The sequence below is a fragment of the Drosophila serrata genome, unplaced genomic scaffold, assembly GCF_035046125.1.
Source record: "Drosophila serrata isolate PLE 108 unplaced genomic scaffold, ASM3504612v1 contig_245, whole genome shotgun sequence".
In the NCBI taxonomy this organism is placed as follows: Eukaryota; Metazoa; Arthropoda; class Insecta; order Diptera; family Drosophilidae; genus Drosophila; species Drosophila serrata.
Window position 1 is genome coordinate 2,963,734 of NW_028257143.1, and position 18,780 is coordinate 2,982,513.

General features: G+C 42.7%; 1 protein-coding gene across 1 annotated transcript in view; it reads left to right on the top strand.

Moving 5' to 3' along the window:
- Nucleotides 1–18,780, top strand: part of DIP-kappa (Dpr-interacting protein kappa) — a 47,174-nt gene that overhangs the window by 22,777 nt on the left and 5,617 nt on the right. Inside the window, exons 3-12 of the mRNA XM_020954995.2 lie at nt 10,469–10,510; nt 10,711–10,916; nt 10,969–11,034; nt 11,104–11,143; nt 11,229–11,384; nt 11,471–11,599; nt 13,285–13,422; nt 16,768–16,932; nt 16,998–17,057; nt 18,029–18,115. Coding sequence (XP_020810654.2) covers nt 10,469–10,510; nt 10,711–10,916; nt 10,969–11,034; nt 11,104–11,143; nt 11,229–11,384; nt 11,471–11,599; nt 13,285–13,422; nt 16,768–16,932; nt 16,998–17,057; nt 18,029–18,115 — 1,089 coding nt within the window. The remainder of the gene's footprint in view (nt 1–10,468; nt 10,511–10,710; nt 10,917–10,968; nt 11,035–11,103; nt 11,144–11,228; nt 11,385–11,470; nt 11,600–13,284; nt 13,423–16,767; nt 16,933–16,997; nt 17,058–18,028; nt 18,116–18,780) is intronic.

An 18,780-nucleotide genomic window follows, 5' to 3' on the forward strand; every position in this document is an offset into this window, starting at 1 on the left:
GAAAAGTTAGTGTTGTGGCACGAGCTCAACTCTAGTCCCCCAGTTACGGCGCACTGCGTCTTTTTGTGTGTTAGGCATTTGCTAAACGACCCTAGTTAACCTTCGGGCCAAATAATTTGCATCCAGCACTTGCACCAGCTCCATTGCAGAAACTTTGCCGAGGAAGCCATGCTCGGAATCTGGTTGTGCCCTTCGGGATAATATGTTTCACTCCTTTCATCTGCCCGGCGCCTGCTTATTTTAGTTATGGCATTCGGAGCATTCTGCAGAGTTTACAAGATTATGCGCTTAGTGGCTGCTCCAGAATGTTCGAATGTTCGGGCGCCTCGAACTTGCACTCACCTCACCCCCCAGCTTGCTGAAAACTTTCTCGGCTAGGTGCAAAATGAATATGAATGTGGTGGGTACGAGCCCCTAGCCCGGGGTGTAATTAAATTGCAAAACCTCCTTTTAACGAGTGCTAAAGTTAAAGCTGAGGCAGGGATGAGAGCGTTTAATTGCGAACTTCCAAATGGCAAATGGAAGGCTTGGAAAATTCACTAAAATTCGGCTTGTTCTAGATCGTGTCAGCTTGTACGCAGATTTCCCAATTACCCCCACTTGGTATCCTGCAGGTTTCTCCTACCGTACCGAAAAGCATCAACAATGTCAGAGCTGGGATACATCACTGAGAGCTAAACATAAACAATTTATGGAATTTATTAAATTGGCCAAGAGCCTCCCATTGTGCATCCTACATAGGCCCTCGGGTGGCCGACAAAACAAACGCAAACTACAAACAACAAACAAGCTGGCAAACATTTTACCCACGGCCAAGAAAATCTCTTCCTCGGCGCCAACTCTCGCTTTTCCGGATGGGCGCAGAGCAAACACTTGAGGAAATTTATGACAATGGGCCAACAACTGTGAGTGGTCATAATATAAATAACAAGTGGGGCAGTCGAATGGCGAATGGGCGGGCGTTCCGCCAAAGGCGGCTCGGGGGCGTGGCCAGTGCGTAACTGGTAACTGGCAACTGGCAACTGACCGTGGCAAAGTGTTGTTGTGGCCGGGGTGCGGGGGTTGGGTGTGTGCTTAACAGATTCAACGGCCCATTGTGCTTGATTGAAGAGGGAATCCGGCAAAGAGAGAGAGACGCTGAGAGATGGCTAAAGGGATTTCCCAGCTTTCCCGCCGTGCGCCAGTGTGCCTGGGTGCGTGTGTGTGTCTGTGTGTGTGCCACACAAGCCTGCAATTGGGAAATTATGCCCAGCGGACACACAAAGAGGCTGCTTGACTTTCTGGCCCTTGCCACCTCCATCAGTCTTCATATCGCCGGAGACGGAGACGGAGCTGGAGCTGAAACAGGGCTTCATCCACTTGCCGGATTGGAGTCAAGGCGGCCACATTCATTTTTTATGCCTGCTGTTGCTGCTGGGCAACTCGGCAACAGCCTGTTGAAATATATAGCAATTTAAGTTAAACGGTTTCGAGCTCAGAGCCATTTATACCTCCCGACAAAGATTTTGGTAATATTAAACATTACTTGGCCATATGCAGAGCTTATCAATTTTATGGATTTTAACAAATTTCAAACAACAAAACACCTATCACATCATTATTACTTTTCCTTGTTTCTTGAATTTCTGATTTTCTGATTGGAAATAATGATTATAACAGTATCAATTGAAATGAAAAACTAGCACCAAATTTGGTTTCAATATTAGTCTATACAAAATTTAGTCAGTTTTGAATTTTTCTCTACATTTAACGAACTTTTCTATGGCAGATTTATGATATAATCATCCGATGTGCATTAAATTAAAAACGAAATTTTGAAAAATCAGTAAATGGCTACATCTCTGAGTAGATGGAAATGAATAAAGAAGAACAGCGAATTTCCCAAACGTTGTATTGTAGGCAGATTTTTTTCAACAAACTAATCCCGAAATTCTAAAATAATGCGTTAAATAAGATGAAAATAAATTGAAAACTGGTGAACTATTCCTTCCTATGGCAGCGACTTATAAACTAATATGTTATATATATTATATATGTATAATATATAAAAGACTTTTTGAAAAGTTTCAATCATATAGCATCAAAACTAAGAGACTATTTTAAGCAGAAACGGACAAACGTAGTGGTTAGATCAACTCGGCTGTTCATCCTGATCAAGAATATATATAACATACTTTATATATGTATATTATACTTTATTATTTATATTTTATATATATATTATATTAATAATATCTTTAAAAAAATTAAAAAGAATAAGTACATTTTGTCCGCCCTTTATTGTGTGAATGTTGATTTGCCATGTAATTAAACTCATTTCGCTCGTGTTCTGTGGCATTCTTAAGAGACATTGAAGCAGATGTCGCCGGAAAAGCGGGGAAAACAAAGACAGAAAAAAGGACAGGAAAAGATAACGAACATTTCAACAAACTCAACTGGCCTCAAAATAAAAAGCTAAAGAGTTGGCCAAAAAGTTACTGAATAATTCAACGAATGTCCTGCCAACATTTTAATTTAAGTTTGCGCTTCGTCGGTCCGCAAGATAAGGAATTGCCGAAGACACTGAGGGTGGGAGTCGGTTGTATTTATTTACACTTTGCTCGCCGCCAAATGACGGCCACAAAAATTAATAGAAAAGTTTTGCCAAGACACTCCGCAAACAGCAATGGAGACGCGAGGCGGAAAGTACAAATTATGCAGCAATTTCATTTTGATATTTTTGTCAACACAGGATGAAAGGATGTTAATGTAAATGACCGCCCCTAAGAGTGGCCAGCGCAAAAGGGGAGCGAAAAACTTTTTATAATATCTCAAAAGGCAAGCTTTTTCCCTTTTGTTTTGAACGGACCGCCACCGACCGACTCTTGTTCTCACTTCATTTACAATTCTGGGGACTCCGTTGCGGCTCTTTGTTGTGATCCAGGCCCAGCCTAATTATAATTTCCACGAATTCGAGTCGGGATGCCTTTCACTGGAAGTAAATTATGTTTACGACTGCATACTCGGACCGTTGGTCCTCTCCTGTCCTGTCCTGGCCGCCATTATGGAGTGCCATTTCTTTTTATATTGTTCCAGAAGTTGAAGCTTTATGCAGCGGTCAAGATGGTATTATCTGGGGATCTGGTGGAGCTAGAAAGCTAGATGAAAACCTATGACTTCGAAAGGAATGCCAACTGATACTACCCTCAGCTTATAAATCCATTTAATGCCAAGTACTTAATGTAAAAAAATCACTTCCTTTATACACAAAGCTTACTTTCCAGAACTCCCTCTGATACTAAGCACTTTGCAACTATTTAAAATATTACGGAAGAGCTATCTTAATTATGAATCAAAACACACCTCGGCGCGTATGAATAATTTTGAATACTTACCTCATTAAATTTAATCAGACCAATTCACACCTATTTCCGACGGAATCGCCCTCTTACCCGAAACCGCACATAACCATTTTGCCGGGAATCCGACGGAATCCAAGGCATATGTTAAATGTCTGTACGTGCCAGGCTGAAAATGGCGACTTCATGGCTGTCTGGGAGTCCCAGTTCCCCGACTCGCTTCCCCTTTGCCGTCGACTGTCGACTGTCGACATATCTTAATTCCCATAACCGGGCAAAAGGCTGCATGAATTTCAAATTCAATTTGGCGCATTTTACATAATTTATTAAACAAAAGGCTCAACGGCAGGAACAACAAGCGAGCGTAAGAGCGGCTGAACGTTTTATTGCATGAGCGACGGCTAACAAGGCACTTGTGTCTGTGTGTGTGTGTGTGTGTGTGTGTGTGTGTGTGTGGGCAAGGGGGCTTGTTGTGTGTGTGTGGCTGGGCTGTGTGTGATTGTGAGCAAAGCGTGGCTTTTCCGTAAATAATTTAGGTGTGAAGATTAAATCGTTGCGATATGGCTGAAATTGTTGACAACTTAATTTGTGAAGTGGTTTCTGCGGCCGGAACTGGCGCCGGAAACGCTTGTCGGCCATTTCTCGTGGCGGCCAGCCTAGAAATATGCTGAAATCCCAGATTTAAGCGGCAAAATCAAAAATGATTGTCCGGCCACTCGGCACTTAAGTCACGCAACACACACACAAACACACACTCAGACCGGAAGACAACGCGGCGTATACGTAATGTGGAAGTTGGGCGGAAGGCAAAGATCCGCCATCCACAATGGCCCTGCAACACCGAAAGCCAATTGAATTATTGAAAAATTAACCGGCTCGCAATAAATGGGAGAAAGGCATGAAGCGCATTTCTCGGCGCGTAAGTGTGTGAAATATTGCATGAATAATGCAGCGAACTCACGAACTCACTGCCGGCTGTCGATGGCAGGCAGCACTTGACACAACTCAACTCCGTCTGGTTCCCTCCCCCTTTACATGCAGTTTAATTGCCGTCATCTGTTTGTTAATTGCTGCATAATTGTTTGAAATAAATTCACTTACAACTCGCTCCACGGCCCCCGTGTTCGCCGTCTTCGTTTGGCAAGATGTCGCCGCCCGGCGAAGCGCTGACGGGGCGTATACGTAACGAGCCTCCTGCAGAGCACTTTCGTTGGCGAACTCTTTTGATGGTCATGCAATCTGCATGTAGTTTAATTTTCAACTGTCAGCTCGTCGTTCACTGAGTGAGTATCGTATGGCAAGTGAGGAAATCGAGTGAGTGGCAGCCGCATGTTTAATTCACAGCTAGTGGGGGGAATTCGTTGCACCCCAAAAGAAATAAAGAAATACTGTTGAACTACAGCAAACAGGGAGCAAAACATTGTAATCAAAGGAAAAATAATAAGATAAGTTCAGTTAAATATTGCATATAAAGTGGAATTATCTTCAACAATGAGATCCAAACATTACACATTACATTTGAGTTGAATAAATTCATCAGTAAGCATCGTTTGCTTCAGAAAAGTATATATCAGTTATAGATTGTGGCAGATACTTTTGGCTCGATTCAAGCTTAGATCATCTTAGAATATAAAGGGTTTCAACATGTAAGATATCATTGGATTATTTATGCACGTATACAGTTGTGGATACACCAATGTGGCTAAACCTGAAATGCCCTTCTCTCAGGCTTATGAACAAAATTACAACACAACCTGAAGCCAGCTCTGAAGCCTACAATAAAAAATCGATGAAGAAAACATAGTATGGCAATACTCATCTTTTTGCTTTACTTGTCTTTACTTCTGCCATGACTAAAGAAGAATCTACTGTATATCCACTTTCTTTTTTCCAAGTTCTTCAAGACTAAGCACCTCTCTTGTAAATTGCATGACTTCGTGAAAGAAGAAACTTAAACTTGACCAAATAAATAATTTATTTTTAATGAAGAACACATCACTAAAATAGAGATATAAATCGCTGTGCTGGGAACCCCAACAGCTTTTTTTATGATCTGCTTGCTCCTGGTTAAGTGAGCAACCCGCAATTATATTTGCATAATTCCTGCTGCTTGTAATCCATTCTGCTGCTGCGTTTGTCACAATCATTTATTTAAACGTTAAGCGCAGTCTGAGCGTGGCTGCTGTGAGGTGAAGTCCTGGCCAGCACCTAAAGGACCCCGTCATTCACTCCGCAGGAGCTGCACTGGATCCGAGGAGCTGGCACAAACACATAACTCACAAGGATGGCGCACTGCAGTTGAGCTGGGCGAGCCCCAAGCCCACGATTTGCACCCACTTCAGCTGCTCCCTGGCATGTTTTATGTTTTCGCTCACTTTCTGACACATTTTCGCACATATTTCGCCTTTATTTGCAGGGCGCTCCTGGGGGCGAGCTGACTTTGAGCTGCCACTGCAGCTGAACCTTCTGCTGGACCTGGATTTTCCTGCCTTGTGCCTTGCTCGTTATGAATAATGAGTTTCGCCCGCTGCAATGCTCATTGCCGACTTTCGACTTAATTAAAGTTCTTAATGAGTTTTCGGTCTCGCAATCGATCAGGCTGAGCCGGGGATTGAACCGCCAAGTCCACGCCGCCTTTGTCCCGCCCTGGAAGACAAAACTTGCCACACTATATGTGGCAGGGATTTGTCTGTGCCCCACATAAGTGTCTTGCCAACATGTGTACTTCGGTCCCGGTTCGAGTTCATTTGGTTGCCAAGTTGGCGGAGTGCATTCTGCCGCATCCGCAATTCGTTTTGCGGTCCGGGTCTCCTCTCCCATTTGTCCTGAATATATGAGTGTATATAGCTATTTACTCTGCATTCTTAGACACTTTTTTCTGCGGCACATCCCCTTTTTCCCTCCAAGTGCATGCTGTGAACAAATTCATGGCATTCCGCCGGCTTGGCTTTCCTGTGTCGGATTTTGTGTGAATCTGGTTGGTATTCGCTCTATGCCAAAAAGTAAACAATTTGCACAAAGCATTTTGCATGCTGCCAGCTTTTTTACGTGCTTCTCCATCGTAAGACTGATTAAGAGTTGCCGTTTGCCCCCCCACCTGTTGTTTGGAGAGTGTGTGTAAAGTAAAGTCAGTTTAAGATCATAAACTGAATTTATATCGGAGGTGTAATCCCTTATAGTAAGCTCTAAGAGTGTCAGGTATCTGTATAATCGGTCATGGGCAATTAGGTAATTATTTTATAGGGCATTTAATTAATTCATTTAAAGGTATTACACACGACAGGTAATGAAAACCGAGCATAATCGCCATTGGCTTTTGGCTCTCGAGCTTAAATGTAAATAGACAATGACTTCCTTGCCCTGGGCCCCCAAATTAAACGCATCCACCCGCACAGGGATGTCGTGGCGTTGAGCTTGAAATGCAAACCCACAGAGTCACTGGCCACTTAATTGCATAATGACCCAGAGCCGGCATTTAATCAGCTCGTTTGTCAACAAAGTGCAAGTATAATCAGCTTGGGCAGTGCTCGCAGGGGTGAGCGGGAATATTAAACTCGGAGCCCGTCGAAGATTTGCTCGCCTTGTCAAACGCTAAACTAATTACGTATACGCAATGTGATTATGGGCTTGCAACTGATTAGCCTTCGTGGGGGAGCCTGTAATACGCCGCTAAGTGTCCACAACGAGACCCACTTAACGGGATGCCTTAAGCCGCCATAATGACCCGCACAAGGACCATCTGGAGGGGCCTAGGATGAGGAGGAGCATATCGAATAAATAAAAACACAGAGTGCTCGGTGGCCAAACATTTGTTGACATATTGCGGATTTAAAATGATTTGTGGCTGCCAATGCCCGGGAATTAAACAAATACATTTGAATAATGGCAAGCAATCAGCAAACAAAACGCAAGACTGATTGCCGGCAATAAAAGTGGACCATAAAAAGCGATAACATCATATTTATAAGCGCCGCCAAGACCCATATTCCCCCCTTTTCCCCTCCCACGAGACCATCTCTCAAGGCGGCGGAAAGCGTTGAAAGCGATTATATGCGTAAATATAAAAATGGCAAAAAGACAAATAAACGACAGTAAACGGCCAGCCAAAGTATTCCTCAAGCGCCTCTCGTCCCATGGCCCCCTCAACGACATCCCTAAAGCAAAAAAAAAGAAAAAATAAACAAACGGAAAAATGGCCAACAAAAATGATGGGATCATAAAAAGGGAAACCAAAGAAAAGCTCAGCCTGGACCAAAGTTACAGTGGATTGAAACAGGAAAATTTTGCAGCAATCAATATAAATGATTCTTATCGAAATTAAGGAATAAATATATCTTTCCGATATGGGAAATCCACTCTGTATACAAATAAAATTTCATACGATGATTTGAAATGGAAATTCAAAAAGACTTGAGTAATTTTAAAACATCTCTCCGTAGAAGAAGACCCTTAAGTTTTTAATAAAAAAGTAATTTAATTGCCTTACAATATTATAAGTTAATTATGAACATTAACTCTGGATTCCTTACCTTAGTTTCTTCAAGTGCTGGTATTTATTTTTTTTGTGTTAAATTAGTAAACAAGATAATAGCGAAATGGTTATATAGCTATTGAGAAGAAATCATTGTACAATGTTTTCAGATTTTGACCGTATTTTCTTAACCTTCTAATATTAACTTAGATCATTCTTTGATTCAGATCTTTCTTTATTCATAGTGCTTCCTTTATTCATATGCTTCTAATATGTCCCGTCATTTTGAAATTAAAGAAGTCAAATTTCAAAGGGGATCCCAAGAAACATAACTAATATTTATAAATTCATTCTTTTTGAGCACAAAATACAAATTTACAAGTACAAGGTTAATTTTCACTCCATTATTTACCTACCACAACCACAGTGCCTTAAGTTTATTTGCAGCCATTGCCGAAAATCGAGTAGGCGGCACGTCTGGCCGAAGTTTTCTTTTGTGCGCTCTTTGTTTATGACGACCATTTGGTGTGTGGAGGCTTTCGAGATAAGGCTGGTGAATGGGAAGGTGAAGGCTGCTCCTGGCCGGGCCAACTTACCGTCCCCTCGCACCTTTCACCCCCTCTCCATGATCTGCTTTAATGCCGCCAATAACGTGCAAATGGTCGCTGCAGTCTGCAGGCCATGCAGCAAAGGCTTAGCATTAAGTCAGTCCATTAACCTGCACTTTAAGGGGGCCTGGGCCAGAAGTATGCCAACGATTTCAAGAGTTTAAAATATACACAAAAATAGTCAAATAGTACAACAAAAATAGCTTAGCAAATTTGCTTTCAGTTAAGCGTTGATTTTTTAGTGCAGGGTATAGGAAGCATTTTGATGGAATACCAATACCTTTTGCAAATTATAACTATAGATCATAATTTAAGTTTTAAAATCGTGTGATCAGCATGAAATATCTCACAATGGTAAAATATACTTATCAATTTAAATATTATTCACCAGTTGGTTGAACTTTGTTTTCCTGTTTTACCACTGAGAGGTATCAAATACTCCATCCTGAACGAAGAACACCATCGTGCTCACAGGGCAAGCCCATTGAAAGTGGCTGGCACTTTTCAGCTCTGGCATTTCCTGCCGCGTTTTGTTTGCACAAAGCTCAAAAGGCGGTTTGGGGCTGTTGGTCGAAGGTTTAGGGGGCTTTGGCGCGGAGTTTGCCGCCGTCCAGCCTGATAAATTGAATGGTCAGTTGCGTTTGCACAAAGAGAGAGCTGGTCCTGGTGGGCCAGGTGGTTTTCGGAGGCCTTTCCTCCTGCCGGACAAATGAATGGAAATCTGACTGATTACCCGGTGCCTGTAGTCGCGAGTAGATGTCACGTGAGCTTTGTTTGCGAAAGTAACTGAGCACCAAATGGGAGATAAAAAATTTAAATGTCAATTGCCAGGCCCCTTTGCCCAGAGAGCACATTTAAGTCGGGGTATTTTATTTATTTATTCCTCCACGACCAAAGAGTCAGGGACAAATCCGGCGACGATGAAAGGCCGCTCATTAAATTGCAAAGGATAAAGGAAACTACATTCAAATAGCAGAAATCTGCAGTGCAAGCCGGCGGGGTGAACATGAACATGAACAGAGGAAGGAAGGACAACTGACAGGCAAAAAAAAACGCCAGCTAACTGGGCGAAAAACGTGCTAAAACGTAAATCAACGGCGAAAATCGTGTTGAGCATTTTTTGTAGCTGAAAAGGCATAAACAGCAGCTGCTCCAGGAGGAGAAGTGAAGCTGAAAAGTGCCAGCACAAATGTCAGAAGCATCGGGGGAGCGGATCCTGGGTGGTGCCTTCTGGTGGGTGGTGGGTGGAGCCAATGCCCGGTGGCAGAAAGCGTTAGCAGTTGTCCAGATGAAAGGAAAGAAGCCGGCCAGGCTAACGTAATTCAATATGCGGCGCCATGTTAAAAGCTGTAAAAATGCTTAAGCGTTTTTCAATTCCCAGTTTTATGTTACGGACAACGCTTGTAGCGCTCTTCAAAGCGAATGAGATTTGCTGCCAACTCAAATTTCTTGAACTCATTTGTAAAGTGTCTGTGGAGGACAGGAAAAGGGGCAAGGACAGAGGCGAGAGGAGATTTGTCTGGTTGTCCGTGAAAGCGAAATATACTTTCCCATTTTGTAAAAACTAAGAAAGCAAACACTCTGGGACTCTCATGCTAAACAGTACACTTTGGTGTGGCATTTTTACAAAGTTTTTATTCGGAAAAGTTCTCCTCCTCCACCCATAACCTTTCACCTCTTAGAGCCAAATTGCTGCCGCGCTGGAACAGGAAAAGTTTCGTTGCAAACGGGGGAAAATGCCAACGCTGCCAGAAACAATTAAACTTGAACTTTTGTCATAGAACGAGTGCAATAAATGAAACTAAAAACAGAAATCTGAAAGCGCACCAGCCATTTGTGCCGTATCAGCAAAACATGGCGACAGCCACCATTGCAGCCTGTCCCCTGTCCAGGACGAAGTTTGGTTGGCGTGGCTAATTAATTTTTATTTATTAGTTCCCACACGGTGCGGGTAGCCGAAATTCAGTTTTCTAATTTAATAAATTCGCCGGTGGGGAGGTTAAATTAATTAAACGCTCTAACCCTCTCAATTTCACTCGTTTCTCCTGCAGGCAAACACACGCGCCTGGACACGCAGCAGACGGCCCAGGAAGGTAATTAATATGGTCGAATTCCTTCTCTGTCCGAGGGTCCCAAGGGGACGTATGCGCAATGTGCCGCAGTGCAGCCAAGCAGGGCAATAAGGACTTGTGCAAAAATCTGCAACATATCTCTACGAGTTCCCTTTCCAGGGAACAGTTAAATCAGGACAAAATGAACCCATTTAAACTGCCTTCTCTGGTGTCTCTTCCAGATTCCGACTTTCCACGCTTCGCGGAACCGATTGCCAATGTCACCGTCTCCGTTGGACGCGATGCCCTCCTGGCCTGCGTGGTGGAGAACCTCAAGGGTTACAAGGTGGCCTGGGTGCGGGTGGACACGCAGACGATCCTGTCCATTCACCACAATGTCATCTCGCAGAACAATCGCATTAGCCTGACCTACAACGACCATCGATCGGTGGGTTAAGCCTTGAGACTATTTGAGACAATTTCTTAATCTGTGCTTACAGTGGTACCTGCACATCAAGGAGGTGGAGGAGACGGATCGTGGGTGGTACATGTGCCAAGTTAATACGGTAAGTTGAAAGAGTTTTGCATGGGAACGCAGTAAAGGTTGCTAATCTCTCTCTACCTCTTCCCTGCAGGATCCAATGCGCTCCAGGAAGGGCTACTTGCAGGTGGTGGGTGAGTACTGACACTAATCCAGGCCACTGGCCATTGGCTGCTGACCTATAGTGACCCTTGGCCTTCGCCTCTCGTTTCCGGACAGTTCCCCCGATGATTGTCGAGGGCATGACCAGCAATGACATGGTGGTGCGCGAGGGTCAGAACGTCTCGCTGATGTGCAAGGCACGTGGCTATCCGGAACCCTACGTCATGTGGCGCCGCGAGGACGGCGAGGAGATGCTAATTGGCGGGGAGCATGGTAAGCGACCCTATTCCACCGCACTGCACTCGGCTTAACCTGGTCCTGGTCCCATTCTCTCCCATCCCAATCTGGCATTCCGACAGTGAACGTGGTCGACGGCGAGCTGCTGCACATCACCAAAGTGAGTCGCCTGCACATGGCCGCGTATCTGTGCGTGGCTTCCAACGGAGTCCCGCCATCGATTAGCAAGAGGGTCCATCTGCGTGTGCAATGTGAGTAAATGTCTAGTGTTAACGTTTATCCACGAGTAGAGCTACCCTTTGACCCACTCAGTGACCCAAATTAGTGGACCAGATAGGCCTAGGAAGAGGATGTAGAGGTGGGGGAATCCAATAAGGACAACAAAAGCAGGAACTTTAATTACACCCTTCTCAACCTATATGACCGACTCTGCATAAAATAAAAATTAAAAAATTATAAATACAAAAGCTGTTTAAAAAAGGTTCTGCACAAACATTAATTCCATATAAAGCCTACTGACATTGTTTAAGTTTGCTTTCAGTATTATTTTTGTAAATTTAAAAGTACTTCTCTCAAAGTAACCAACTTAAAAGCTACAATCAACAGTATTTTTTTAAATGCCATGCAAAAAGAACACTCCAGAAATATCATAAAATCCATTTGGGGCTGAACACTTTTGGAATATTTATAACCAGCTCCGGGAGAGGAGTGCAACGACAGGGGGCAATGGAATATGCGCCACTGACGGAAGCTGGACTCAATGCGTTAAATATACAAAACAAGCCGACGACCCTCCGTCGCTCCGATACATGTGGCCAATGCAGCTTTTGGGGCAATAACCGCAACGCGTCCTCAGCATTCGCATACAGACGAGATGCAGATGCTGATGCTGATGCTGATGCTGATGCTGATGCAGGTGTAGGGCCTGGACTGGCCTGGTGAACCCCCTTGGCCGAAAATCGACCAAAAGCTGCAGTCACGTTAAATTAATTTACCTGTGAGAGTTTGTCAGTGCGTGTCCCATGTCCTCGGGCTGCCTGCAATAGAGATGGGCTACTTACATGACTTTAGACTTTAGCTTAAAAAATATATAAAACCCTGAAAATAACTCACTGATTTATCTCAGCAGAAAACTGATTGTTAGCCAATTCTTGACTTGAAAAATTAAGTACCAATTGAGAAATATAATAACAGTCTCAGTCTTATGGTGACTATAACCACGTATGCGATTTTATTTTGGCAAAAACCTTTACTACTCCTTCTCCCACCTCTAGTACTGATGCACTGAGCTCATTTCGCCTTGTTTGCTGGCGTTTGTTTGTTTGCTCGTCGGCAGGTGTTATTTTGTGCCCCCGTGATGTGTGCGTGGCCAAAATGCGTTCACCGTTCGCAGAGCTGCTTTTGTTGTTACTGGCGGCCAGCTCCCGCACACAACCGCTTGCCTCAGTATCAACAGTGGGAACAAAAGCTATTTACGCACACACGCCCCGCACACACACACCAGGCACATACACACCCTGGATGGGCGAGATGGATGGCCATGTCCGAGCTACAATCACTCGCTCCCAGGCGCACTTTTAATGACTGAGTGCATTTTAATCCAAAAACAGTTTGTAAACTCACGTAAAATGGAATGCAAAATTTATCGGGGACCCCGTAAAGCTGATGTAAAGCCCGTGACGAGTACGGAGAATGGGTTGGGTTTCCGGAAAACGCTTGCACGCTGTTTCGGGTGTTGAGAAAACAATATAGTAAAGAGTTTTTCGGAGGAAACAATACCCGATTTCAGGGATATGCAAATGCAGTTTTGAGTGCTCGTCAACGGTTTTTAATCTTTGCATAAATTAAGAAAATTGGGTGGTCATTATGAGATAATATCTGTACTGTTAATGCAACATGAAGCTTAGTTCTTATAAATGATTTGCTTTCATCGCAGTTCCCCCGATGCTCTCGATACCCAATCAACTGGAGGGAGCCTATGTGGGTCAGGACGTGATCTTGGAGTGCCACACGGAGGCCTATCCAGCATCGATCAACTACTGGACCACGGAGCGCGGCGACATGATCATATCGGGTAAGTCCTTGCAGGAAATCCACCGTTCTGACCATGGCTTACACTCTGTTCCGTATCAGAAGTAATGGCTGTAAATTAAATGAAGTTGAAGAGCCGCATTTACGCTGTGGAAAGCGCTTGCATATGAGCTTACAATGTAATCAACATGCGGACTCCTCCTCCACCTCCTCTTAAGTCCGGTCGCCGGAAAATTGTCAGGCGAAATGCCAAACAGAGAGCGGCAATCCGAAAACTCGCTTCAGTAGCGAATGTGAAAACCCCGAGTGGAGCTCAGCCCATTTATTTCGCTTTTCACTTGCGAGGGGTTTTCCACTGAATGTTGATGCGGTGTCCTTTTTTATTGTTTTACATGGCAGCTTCACATCCCTTTCCCATGCAGTGGTCCATCGTAAAATGCGTTGCTCATACGCACTGTGCGCCAGGCTTAACGCAGAGACATTGTGGCACTGTGAACTGCACAGCCTTAAAGCGTGTCGTCTTTACGAGATGACGTTTTCACAGTTTTCACAGTTTTCACACTTTTCACAGGATTGACAACTGACAGTTCATAAGAGCGAGCCGAAAAGTTGAAATCGGTCAAAAACAGAACCAACATATGTCCCAACGATAGGATTCTGCAAGCAATCTGGCATATTAAAAGGAGTTCAGAGACTAAAAGATATCTTTATTGTTTTTGTTAACCTTAACTCACATTAACCTTAAAATTAAGGCCAAAAATAAATTTCCTAGATTACTTTCTGCGGTCTCATTTGTGCAGTTTTGTCTTGAATCTTCAAACTAATAAAATTGTTCAAGAGAAAAATAAAAATTATATATATTTCCTTTGTAGGTTCTGTAATTGTAAAACTGATTTCAGAATTATAATAATTTTGTATAACATTATTAGTACAATATTAATTTTATAATGCACACCTTTTAACATTTATAACTTAACATTCAGTAGACCCAATCTTTGGCATTTCAAACAATTCCTCCAAATTCTTATTTGATTATTGGATCACAAATAGATACAGGCCATTGTTGAGAGCTCAGCCACGAAAACAAGTGTACATTTTAAATATTCAAATGCACAAAGCCAGTGTAGTACAGTGTAAGCTGAAAACTAAATACACATTGAATTTAAATAGTCAAACATACTGAATAACATACTTGATGCACTGAAAATGGGCAATGTGAAAATTAAATACATTGGTCGAAATCGATGCGGAGCGCAAATTAAATAAAAAGTTGAACGCCAGCGGAAAATTCTATTTTGCAACGGAAATTATTTTAACATAACTGGCAGGCAGGCATATGAGGGGGAGAGATTGGTAAAAGTACAAAACTGAAATGCGTCTAAATGATGCTGCATAGATGGGACTCAATGCCGGAACTCATAATTCCCCGTCAATGTAGCCATATAATACTGGGGGCATGCCCCCACAGAGTGTGTGGATGTGCATTTATGATGGCAACACACTTTTAATGGCACATCATGGCCTCTACTTTAAAATTTAAATAACAAAACTGGTATACCAATAATACTGAATTTAATGATATTTTATTTGCTTATTTCTCAATCAAAAGAGAACGGGAATATTTGCATATATAAATAATATAATAATTCGTTTCTATAGACCTTGAAATCCATGTTGCCCTAAGACAGCAATCCAATGCAGTATAAGCCGAGTCCATGACTCATTGATGGCAGCCTATATGCATAAAAATGTAGCTATATATATATAGAGCAGCCTTTGAAGGACTGTCATTTGGTTCCATTTTATGCTTAAATGTCACTTTGTTTGTTCGATAAGAAAGAAGTCACCGGCTTAGGCATAGCTCTAGGCAAAATTATGGCCAGGATTTAGCTGGCCGAGGTAGGAAAACTGAGGTGGAATATGACATTTCGTATGCACACACGCACAGGCGACAAACTGAGGGAAATGCGAAGCAAGATATAAGATATGAAGGCAGCGGCCATGATGTATGGCTAACAGACACCAAAAGTTTGGGTAATAAATTTTAAGCGCTTTCGCATAGAGTTCTCTATAGCTGTCTATGAACTGGAACGAGAGTAGTTTGAGAAGAATAGCGCCATTGTTTTTATAGCATTTCTTTGTTTTTCCTTCCAAAGTCTTTATATGTATATATTTTTGTGGTAAATTATTGCGTCTGCAAGACGCAGTGCAGTTATCTCGATAAAAATAAGGAATATTTTAGTTTTGAGACGGGTTCAAATTGAAACTTGCTTGAACTCGGTTTTAAATGCTATGCTCAGATAAATGCAGTATATTTTTCTAATATCCTAGTTATTTAAAAATAAATGTTTCTCATGTTAAAGCGGCCCTCGCTATGTCTGCGACATATGGCGTATGTCATAGCCATATAGCATATATATGGCCTGCAGGACAGGCAATCCTACAAATAGTTCAAGAAACCGAAACTTTCGTTTAATGCGGCTGTGGCATTAAAAGTATAAAGTTGCTTGGAAGACGTGGCAGGCAGGGAAAAGAATTGCTGCCGCCGATGATTATGAGAAAAATTATATATTTGCGTGTCAGAGGAACTTACATGTGGCCCCGCGGATAGTCGTGGCACGGGATGGATAGCTGGAAAAGTATCACAAAAGGTGACTGGGGCTATAAAAAGAAGCCGCGAGTGCGGGTCACATGCAAGTTGGGTGCCGCAGGGAAAATTGTTTTTCCCCATTGTTCTCCAATGGGGCTGCCGAAACCGAGCCGAGAAGGAAGCAGGAAAAACTAAAGACATTTGTCACAAATACACACACCACACACACATGCATGTACAAGGGACAACATGACGTATGGGTAACATGCGATATCGCCTTACAATGCGCCAAACAATCAAAGTGAAATTAAGTTTATATATTTAATGCTACTTACTGTCAGCCAGGCAGTTGCCCAAAAAAGCAGTCCAAAAATACAGGCAGCGAGCCCAATACGAAATGGAACGAAATTAAAGCCGCAGCCAGCCAGAGAACAAAAGTTTTTCTTTTAGATTTTCACTGATTAATGAGAAAAGTTTTAGTCGGCGACGGCAGTGGAAATAGCTGAGGAACTGCGCCAGTTTTAATTACACACACACACTCTTTCTAGGAAGCGGAAGAGGCAGCAGGGGCGAGGGTATAATTAGTTGGAGTCTCGATTGGGAAAGCGACTCACTTCACTGCCCATAAGCGGCAACAACTAACAACAGGCTCCACCCCTGCAGGTGACATTAATTAATTGATTTTCCCCATATATATAGTATTTTCCAGCCATAACGACGCCGCACACGTCCCAGTGGCGGCACAGAAATTGTCACTGTAAATTATTGCACACTTTTCCGCATTTTTCGCACTTGCAGACACCTCGCGGGCCGGCGATAAATACGAGACCACATCAACGGTCAGCGGTTACACAAAGTACATGAAGTTGAAAATCCGAGCTGTGGGTCCCAACGATTTCGGCACATATCGCTGTGTGGCCAAGAACTCCCTGGGAGAGACGGATGGCAACATAAAACTGGATGGTAGGATCTCTGCTTCAGCCAAATTTATTTATTTTGATTCAAAACTAATACCATATCCTTTTCAGAGATGCCAACGCCCACCACAGCCATCATTTCGGAGATGGCCCTACTGAATCGCAGTTATGGTAAGAGTCAATTAGTTAATAAACATAAGGGATGCGTTTTTTTTAAAGCCCAAACTAGAATGTCCCCAGTTCATTAAGTCCGGTTCAGAGGCATTCGATCAACTCGCTAATTGAATAAATATCAGCCACAAGCATCACAGCACATTTTTTGCCTGGTCATGAATAATTATGTAATGCAATAATGGGGTTTTAATTTTATGCACTGCAAAGCACAAAATCACAGTCAGCACTACACACATTGAAGTGGTTCATGAAAGCACATAAAATCATCATAACAGCCATTAAAGTCGACTCCATCGATAGGGGGTGGGAAAAAACTATCATGGGAAACTCTAGAAACTAAAACACGAAGGTACTTGCTATATTTTCACCTTGCCTTAACCTCAAGAAATTCACTTTGGGTGGTCCTTCGACTTTAGCCCGGCTAAGCGGTGGCGATAAGCGGCCCAAAATTGCAGTAATCAACGCAAATAGCCAAAAACACAACAACAGAACATACATACATGACTGCACCACATTCCTCATCCATTGACCCCACCTCGTATCAAGTCAAAGTTGCATGCAATTTCTGTTTTCCTTTTGGCCCTCTTGTTGGTTTTCCTTTGGCTGTAGAGACCAACCCCTCCCCCCCTTCTAAATGCAAATAAATGCGAAATTAAATAAAAATACCCTAGCATACAATTACCGCTGGCATCGCTCTGCAAATGTGTATAACTAAATTTCTTTCTGTATGGTTTCCCTCTCTATTTCTGTTCTTTTTGGGTTCCGAAAAACTTCCCTCCATTTGAATATATATCTTTCATGTTATGCCCTCTCCAACCAACAACAACAACCGTCAACAACAACAACAACAACTACAACTACAACAACCAACAACCTATTCACGAACCGCGCTATCCCGATCTCTCCCTGAAATATACACCTGACTGATGCTTGCTGCATAAAATTAAAAACATCTAAAAAACATAAAGATGCCAAGAGACGTCATAGAAATAAATTTGAGGCGGGCAACACTCTGCCTGATTATGGGGTTGAGGAGTGGCGTGACGGTGCCCAAGGTAAGTACTATGTACATCTCCTGCTGCACATCGTTTCATCTGTCCCAGGCATCCCCTTAGCCTTTATCCAACCATCTTTGCCTTAGTGGCATTTTATGGCTATACATATTTCTGTTTTGTCCATAATTTGCATTTTTGCCTCGCGGAGTCAGCGTGTTGCACTTTCCTTTCCGTTCCTTTCATGCCATTCAAACCTGAAGTACGCCGCCGTGTGATCTCATAATTTGAATGCTCTTCACATTTTCCTTGGCCGAAAACTTGGACTGCGCATAATACGGCGAACCCCACCCGTTGGCCCGAAGTGTTTAGCACAAAGGTTAAAAATTAATTAAACTTTCTGTTCTGTGCGGACTGACTTTTGCAATTCCCCGCCTTTCATGGCGAAAACAAATTGCACTTCCTGCTGCCGGCATCTTAGACTCGACAGGACAGCAATAAATACTGCTTATAGAGTCATAAGTTGGATAAACAAAGGATGAGAAATTTGAAAAGCTAGACAGGAAAGTCAAAAAAATACTTATTTTTTTAAGCTAGGAATTAATACAGATATAAATTCATGTTGTTGATTTTAATGACTCCCTTGCCGTATCATCAATGGAATCAGATTTATGAAACATTATAAAAAATGAACTACAGCTTCATAATCCAGATAATTCCATTAAATA